The sequence below is a fragment of the Octopus sinensis genome, linkage group LG17, assembly GCF_006345805.1.
Source record: "Octopus sinensis linkage group LG17, ASM634580v1, whole genome shotgun sequence".
NCBI classification, from domain to species: Eukaryota; Metazoa; Mollusca; class Cephalopoda; order Octopoda; family Octopodidae; genus Octopus; species Octopus sinensis.
The window spans coordinates 6,912,889-6,921,809 of NC_043013.1; the positions used below are offsets into that span (position 1 = coordinate 6,912,889).

General features: G+C 37.4%; 1 protein-coding gene across 6 annotated transcripts in view; it reads left to right on the forward strand.

Moving 5' to 3' along the window:
- LOC115221115 overlaps positions 1 to 7,805 on the forward strand; it is a 34,847-nt gene extending 27,042 nt beyond the window's left edge. Inside the window, exons 3-5 of one of the 6 annotated variants that reach the window (XR_005002610.1) lie at positions 2,256 to 2,322; positions 7,391 to 7,613; positions 7,661 to 7,805. Coding sequence is in view for 4 of the 6 variants with exons in the window: in XM_036510289.1 (XP_036366182.1) it covers positions 2,256 to 2,322; positions 7,391 to 7,544 (221 nt within the window). In the remaining 2 variants the exon portion in view is untranslated. Of the gene's footprint in view, positions 1 to 2,255; positions 2,323 to 7,376 lie in introns of all 6 variants that reach the window. The other 5 variants (XR_005002611.1, XM_036510289.1, XM_036510290.1 and 2 more) reach the window with 5 other exon arrangements.
- The last annotated feature ends 1,116 nt before the right edge of the window (positions 7,806 to 8,921 follow it).

An 8,921-nucleotide genomic window follows, 5' to 3' on the forward strand; every position in this document is an offset into this window, starting at 1 on the left:
TAGATATATATATATACTGCGGTGTTTATTTTGACCATATCGTGCTTATGAGGTGTTTTGGCGGGCAATTTAACTGGCCTTGTGCATACGTGCATATATATGTATGTATGGACGTTCGTATATGTAAGTATAACGTTTGTTCTGCATATATATATCTGTATTTATGTACTTTTGATATATTCAACCGATGACGGTAAAGCTTATTTAAAGCAAAACCAGAAATCCTGGATCTTGAATTATTCAATAATATTTTTTGCTAGTCTATTTTGTCCTTCTGTCTTTTCTCATGGTACGATATGAACATTAAACGTGGTTTTTAAAGTCAGGGTTTTGACTGCTATTTTGGCATGGTGGTGTCTCTCAGACACCCTTATTTTTAGTTGTGTATATATATATATATATATATAACGGGAAGCTTTATGAAAATAGACAAAAGACGAAGGCAGGTGGAAAACAAACGAGCAATTGTATTAGTATGGCATATATATATATATATATATATATATATATATATATATATATAAGTTGCACGGAGCAGCCAGCGCGGAATAAAATATATTCGCGTAAAGTCATATTTAACACGTCTGGGACAGCGTTTATCTTCGGAAGTAGTCTCGGAAAAAAATCACTTCGAAGATGACGTGTGAACATACATTTGGTTCTGAATAGCATCAATGAATGGTAGAGCGTATGAGCTTCTTTGTTGTTACTCGTCATCAGCTTCAAATTCCAGATCTGCTCCTCACAACCCGAAAAGAACGATTCATTCTTATATTTGAACAACGAACAGTCCTTTCCCTGATGTGTGTAAAGCTTGGTCAAGTAGGATGACGTAGGAAGAGTTACCGCTGCTGAAATCGCTTTAAGAGAAAGTCCTTCTTCGGACCACATGAACCAACTAGTAAGATGACCCCATAACATGTAGTGCATTACTGCTTATTTAATTCTAATCATTCTCATTTACGTATCAAGAAAAGGAATCACAATAATTCAAAATTCAGCCATAATGAGGAGGAAAATGTGCGTGTTAAATTGTTTTACCCCATCTCTAACCAACTTCTCCATATACGCGTGCATCACTAAGCACCCGCCCTTCCTGTTCTTCTGTTTTCAGGGCCAATCCTGATATCTTGCCAATTCCATCTTTATCTCCCTTTTCAGCCCCACCTGGATTACACCTGCCCCTTTTTGTATAATACAAGTATCTATGTATTCTCTCTACAGAAAGAAACCTGTTACGGACTCTTCCTTTGTGCTTTCAGCATCTAGCCTAAAACTACTTTGCCCTCTAATGTAATCCAACCTTGCAGAAGGGAGTATAAGTGTTAGGAACTACATGGTGAACTCGCTGGTACTTGTGACATGTGAAAGCATCCAGTGTACTATGGAAAGTTGTCGGTGTCAGGAAGGGCATCTAGCCTTAGAAAACAGGGCAAAGTATGTATTGGAGCTTGGTGTATTCCTCCAACCCATGAATCCTTTCAAATCATCCTCCACCACATGGTAGCTAAAAGACAGAGATGGCAAAAGAAGATGGTGGTGGTAGTGGTGGCAGCAATTGTGTTGAATCTAGAAGTGGTAATGATGTATCACCATCTCAACCACAGAGCTAAAATTAATTATAAAAGATATCAAAACTAGAAAACTGAGTCTAATCTTCGATAGTGTTCTCGCAACCACGAATTTCAGCTTGTTAACCCTCTCACATCTGCAAAATTCAACTTATTTTACTTCTCAATTCTTTTAGAGAAAACAATTATTATTTACACTTTTTCGATATCAGTGTCTATCGATACTGGAAAAAGTATAAGTGTTTGTGAAGGGAACCTACTTCTCATCGACAACTGTGATTGTCACACGCCGATGACGGGTCACTACCCAGAAACTCGAGTCCGTGTGTATCATAAGTTGAAGACGGGAAGGATGGCTTCCCTTTGCAAACACTGATAGGGTACAGAAAGTGTGTCTATGGCCAGCTGGAGGAGGTGTCCTCCTGGGGATACAAACTACAGTAGCATCCACCCTTAGGGGTTAGCCATATTTAAATGGCAAATGTACGTCACGAATTATTATTTATTTTACGTAAATGTAAAAAAGCAAGCAAATGTTTCACTCATTCTCGAAAACTGCTCAGAAGTCATTTACCAAGTCATGCTAATGTTACAAAGTTGCAAATAAGCCATCTGGTCTATACCTTCATACATAACAAGCTTTTGTCTCAAAGATGATGGATGACACCATTCTCTCTTCTCCAGAAACACAAGATGTTATTACCAAGAAGTGCATTACAAAATGTGTGACAACCCAACAGATGGAATACCAGTAAGTTTTATTATTTACTCATATCTTTATTGCAAAATTTTGTATACTTTAAATCCTGTATTTTATGAGTCTTCAGCTGATGTATGTATTTATACATGTATGTATATATGCATGTATGCATAAATGCATATATGTATACATTTAAAGTGGTATGGGCACAAACCGGAACCTGTGAATGAGGGTGCGTTGTGTAGTGTGGGCAGCTTTCTAGTTCTTGTATCCTGGTTCTGAGGCTCAGCTTTTGTCTATTTCAGAAAGGGGGGAAAGGATTTCAATACAAGGCATAGCCCATGTATTTATGGCTTTAATAATGTTCCCGCCATTTAATTTTGTTTTGCACACCTTCCTATTTCTCTCCTTGTGCCTTTTTGTAACTTTCCTTCTCATTTCTCCTTCCATTATACAATCGTTTTGCTGCACTCCTAGATGTTTGTATCCTTCATTACGCCACAGCGGTCTAGTAATGTTGTCTTGTGATAAATTTATGCTATCAAAGTTTATCTTCCAGGCTCTCTTCGTGATTAGGTCTCTTCATAATTAGAACAGTGCACTTATCTATTCTAAATTCCATTCCAATAGCTTTACTGAACACTTTCACTTTTGCTCATGGCAGTTCTACTTCCCACACTCTTATTGCTTTCTCAAGGAAGTTGTTTATCTTCTCATTTACTCTGGACGTTCTCAGACACTCCAAGAGCCAACTGTATGGGACTGTAATTTATCCACCCTGCAGTTACAAGTTTCTGCCTAACTCGTACTTTATTTAATATTCGGCTATCTATCTATCTATCTATCTATCTATCTATCTATCTATCTATCTATCTATCTATCTATCTATCTATCTATCTATCTATCTGTCTGTCTATCTATCTATCTATCTATATATATATATATATATATATATATATATATATATATATATATATATATAATATATATCTTTTACTCTTTTACTTGTTTCAATCATTTGACTGCGGCCATGCTGGGGCAACGCCTTTAGTCGAACAAATCGGTTGTCAAGCAATGCTAGGAGGACAAACACAGACACACAAACATACGCACATATATATATATACATATATACGACCGGGCTTCTTTCAGTTTCCGTCTACCAAATCCACTCACAAGCTTTGGTCGGCCCGAGGCTATAGCAGAAGACACTTGCCCAAGGTGCCACGCAATAGGACTGAAACCGGAACCATGTGGTTTGTTAGCAAGCTACTTACTACACAGCCACTCCTGTGCCTATATAATATATATATAATATAATATATATAGATATATATATTATATTATATATATATATAATATATATATATATATATATATATATATATATATATAGCAAATCAACAGTCCCCCTTGATTTTTTCCTACTAACTCATTGTTCCTCTAACAATAGATTCTTCTTTTCCGGAAAATTATATCATCTGCCCTGACTCTAATTAGTAGATTCCAGATTAATGGTAAGCAAGTGACGGGTCTATGATTCCTGACTCTTTCCTTTCTCCTTCTGCAGCAACATTATCTTTTCTTTTGCCATCCATCTTGGTATTCCATTTGCTATGCAGTCAGTAAAAATTGTAAAACATTGTAAACTGTAAGAGGGTTATTACCTTAATAGGTGTTTTATTAAGAGAACAAAGCTATAGAGAAGCAGAGGGTCGGCGGGCGTTTTCTGTCGTCTCCTATCCTTATCATCTTGTATTATTGGATGGATGGAAGCACTCCGTCGGTTACGACGACGAGGGTTCCGGTTGATCCGAATCAACGGAACAGCCTGCTCGTGAAATTAACGTGTAAGTGGCTGAGCACTCCACAGACACGTGTACCCTTAACGTAGTTTTCGGGGATATTCAGCGTGACACAGAGAGTGACAAGGCCGGCCCTTTGAAATACAGGTACAACAGAAACAGGAAGTAAGAGTGAGAGAAAGTTGTGGTGAAAGAGTACAGCAGGGATCACCACCATCCCTGCCGGAGCCTCGTGGAGCTTTAGGTGTTTTCGCTCAATAAACACTCACATCGCCCGGTCTGGGAATCGAAACCGCGATCCTATGAACGCGAGTCCGCTACCCTAACCACTGGGCCATTGCGCCTCCACTATCTTGTATTATTATCATTCGCCTCATCAGTGTTTTGTCCAGCCTGCAAAGCTACTCATCTTTGTACTGCCTCTATGGCAAATGAAATGAATAAAATGCACTCAGTAAAAAAAAACGGTCGTATATAACTGTGTATACTTGGGAGATCTTTGGGCAACATTTAATCCACTTTAGTAGTTTCTTCAACATCAATCTTACTTTCTTATACCTGATCGTTAGGTTGTGTTGTATCACTCCATCTCCCATTTCTCTTTTCAATTCCCGTAACTAATCTGCTTTTATATTATGTTGGACCTTTTTGCTCTGGATTTCCAGATTTCTCGATCTCCGGATTTCCCATGCTGCTTCCGTATAATTTCCCTGATGCTCATCTTCATTGCTAAGTTATTCATAGGATTTTCTTTCGTTGTTCTTGAAGAGTCTATTCAACTGATACTGAATTGGTTTTTGTTGGTGTGTGTCTTGTTTTTCTTTCACCCGACACTGCTTAGATCTTTTAGTCTTAGTTCTTCCTTAAGTACCTGGAGTCCTTTATGTCTTATGTTGTTCTTTCTTTGTAGTTCTTTCCCATGTCTTTCCTTCACCTTCTTCTTTTCTCTGATTGCATGTATCCGTCCGTGGTTTTGAACTGTTTAATTTGGCTCTAAGCCATCATTCGCACCATGGGGCTTTGTCTTCTGCTTTTCTTTCACTTTTAATCTCAAGAATTTGCAGTGACAGAGGCTGAGTAGTATACAATATTGTTTAGATCTGTTATGTTCTCAATGTAGACATTCCTTCCTTAACAGTCCTTCCATCTTTTTCACACTATGTAGTTTTCCTTCCTCGATTCCTCTCAGAGCTGTTAGCCTCATGCTTTCGCTGTTTCGTGTCTCAATCGGGTCTAATAGCAATATTCTTTCTTCTTCTGTGACAGTCTCCTTCACAAAGTAAAATTTACCATCATCCGAGCATCTGTTTCTTTTGTAGGGAATTATCAGTCTCTCTGCTAAGCCCTGTTCTTGCCCTGCTTTCTGTTAGCCATGTTCAGCGCATTCACGTTCACGCTGTTTCACCATTGTGATCACCTCCAGTCCCAACTGGTCTAGCCACTGCTTTTTCGCAATAGAATTGTTTAGGTTTAGAAATCTTCGCTCCGTGATAGGGAACATGTCTTTCTCTGTCCAAATATGCATTCTTTTTCCGGTATCATATTTCGATAGGCTCGCTTCCAAATGATGGCATTCAATTACAGTTCTATGGTGGTTTTGAGTCCATTTTCTCCTAATCTTTGGAGTAGTACTTGGATAACGAACAGGTCCATCTTGTTGCGCAGAGGAGCACTTGCCGAATGAAAGACCATCACTTCAGGTTTTGGGCTCATGAACGCAATTGTGGTTTATATTTGGGATTACACTCATAAAGAGGACTGTGTTGTTGAGGTGCCACAATTACCTTCTAGAGGATTGTCAATCAAAGCTAAAGGAACCTTCTTCCTTCTGTGAGATTATTTACCCCCATGAAAACGTTCTTTGCCGTTTTTGCACTCGGGATATTCATCATCATCATCATCATCATCATCATCATCATTATTATTATTATCATTATTATTATTATTATTATTATTATTATTATTATTATTATTATTATTATTATTATTATTATTATTATTATTATTATTATCATTATTATTATTATTATTATTATCATTATTATTATTATCATCAACATCAACATGTATGAAGAAGGCAACCTGAGAGAATCTTTAGCAATCCGGGCAAAATACTTAGCGACATTTCGTCCGTCTTAACGTTCTGAGTTCAAATTCAGCCGTGGTTGATTCGGTCTTTCATCCATTCAGGAATGTTAAAATAAGTACCAGTTAAAAACTGGATCGATGTAATCGACTTATCCCCTCCCCCGAAATTGCTGGCGTTGTTCGCTTTCCTTATATCATCATTATTCTCTTGTACTCTAGGCACAAGACCGGAAATTTTGGTGGAGGGGTTTAGACGATTAGATCGACCTCAGTATGCAACTGATACTTAATTTATCGACCCGGAAAAGATGAAAGGCAAAGTCGATCTCGGCGGAATTTGAACTCCGGACGTAAAGACACGAAATGCCGCTAAGTATTTCGCCCGGCGTGCTAACGTTTCTACCAGCTCGCCGCCTTATTAAATATTCTTTTCTACTCTATGCACAAGGCCCGAATTTTGGGGGCAAGGGGCCAGTCGATTAGACTGACCCTAGTATGCAGCTAGTACTTAATTTATCTCGACCCCGAAAAGATGAAAGGCAAAGTCGATCTCGGCGGAATTTGAAATCAGAACGTAAACAAAATACCGCCCGGCATGCTAACGTTTCTGCCTGCTCACTTCTTTGATGTTGTTACATTACTAAATCGCTAGTATTTTACCTGAATACAGTTCTATATTTAAGATATGAGGAATTATTTACATTATTTACATTTGATATATATTTATCCTCACCTTGTTTATTGTTAACACAACATTTCGGCTGATATACCCTCCTGCCTTCATCAGGTGTCTTAGGGAAATTTCGAACCTGAGTTCTCATTCCTAAGGTATTTTCCGATGTTATTATTATTATTATTTAGGCCACTGCTTAGAACCGAACTAGGAATCTTGGGGTTAGTAGCCTGCGCTCTTTACTACAACACCATATACCCGCGGTCAATTATGGAGTGAATTTCGGGGCTTATAAATCTAATATTTTCCAATCCTTCCTTAATACCACTTCCCATATGCTGCTCATATCTGCATTCGGTCTGCTTAGGAGGTTGTGTCCTAGCACGTGTGCTGCTTCTTTTAGTTTTCGTATTTTCCAGTGGTGTTCTCTGTCTATTATTTTAACTTCATCCCACAGGGAGAGATTGTCTCCATTTTCCCGTGTTTTTACGTTGTCTGCCAAACATCTTATATTTATAATAGTCTTCTGTTTTTACTATATTTCTATACGCAGCTCAAACAGCAAGATCACGAGTTCAGTTCTGAAAGAAACCCAGAAGAATGCAAGATCTGTCAGGAAGAAGGACAATGAAAATGACGTGAAAGCAAAGAGGCAGAGAGAGGAGATGATATCTGTGGGGGAACGTCACCGGAGTAGATTTGTGTAGCAATGAAGAAGGCGATGTATAGTGGGGATGTGGTTGTTGTTGTTGCTGTTGTTGTTGTTGTTGTTGTTGTTGTTGTTGTTGTTGTTGTTGTTGTTGTTGTTGTTGTTGTTGATAAGAAGTGTCCGACGCACAGAGAGAAACACTGAAAAGTTGTACAGGAGGGGTTGAAGAAAAGGTTTAGACTGCGATGAATAAAGAAAGAAAGAAAAAAGACAGAAAGAAAGAAAGAAAGAAAGAAAAAGAGAAAGAAAAAGAGAGAGAGAGAGAAAGGATGAAAGAAAGAAAGACAAAGAAAGAAAGAAAGAAAGAAAGAAAGAAAGAAAGGAAGAAATAAAGAATGAAAGAAAGAGAGAGAGAGAGAGAGAAAGGATGAAAGAAAGAAAGACAAAGAAAGAAAGAAAGAAAGAAAGAAAGAAAGAACGAAAGAAAGAAAGAAAGAAAGAAAGAAAGAAAGAAAGAAAGAAAGAAAGACAGAGAGGGAAAAAGGTTGAAAGAAAGAAAGAAAGACAAAGAGAGAAAGACAGAGAGAGAGCGAGAAAAAAGAAAAGTATGGAATGATGAATGAATGAAAAATGCAAAGATAGGTATAAAGGTGAGAGAGAGAGAGAGAGAGAGGGAAGAGTACATAGGGTGAATGACGGGGAGAGAAAGAAAGGGAGAGGGAGAGAGAGAACAGGGATGAAGACATAGAGCGTGAGTGAGAGAGAGAGAGAGAGGAGAGAGAGAGAGAGAGAGAGAGAGAGAATGAGAGAATGTGAAGAATTATATCAATAAAAAAGAAATATACGGAGTGAATCAGAAACGAAAGCTATCACCATCCTAGGAATATAATAAAAAATTTATATATAAAAGACAGATAAAAAAATAATACATATCAAGGGCAAGAACTCTATATCCTTTCAACCATCAGAGTTCCTCTCCCTGAATATCTCCAAATTTAATATTTTCAGATCTTTCTTGTTATATCTCAAAAGAAATATTTAATCATTTTATTTGATAACAATTATCTTTTCTATATATCCGTAGAATATATCCACTGGAACACGATTTGTACGTTTGTCTGTTCATATGTATGTTTATGCGTATTGTGCATGTATGTGTGTGTGTGTCCGTGTGTATGAGAGACGGAGAAAAAAGCAGACGAACAGTAATGTTATAAAAGAAAGGCAGAAATTCAATCTCCATTTATATATAGAATATTTTAAAAAATTCAAATTTACATGTCAAGGGAGACTACTCTAACAACCTTATTTTAGCCTCGAGAGTAATTTCCCCTGACTTTAATTATTTCTTAAATGATTTTTCTTAAAATTTTTCATTTCTTTTCTGCCTTTGTAAATTTTTCTTACGTCTAAACTGAAATATTTCAACAGTTTA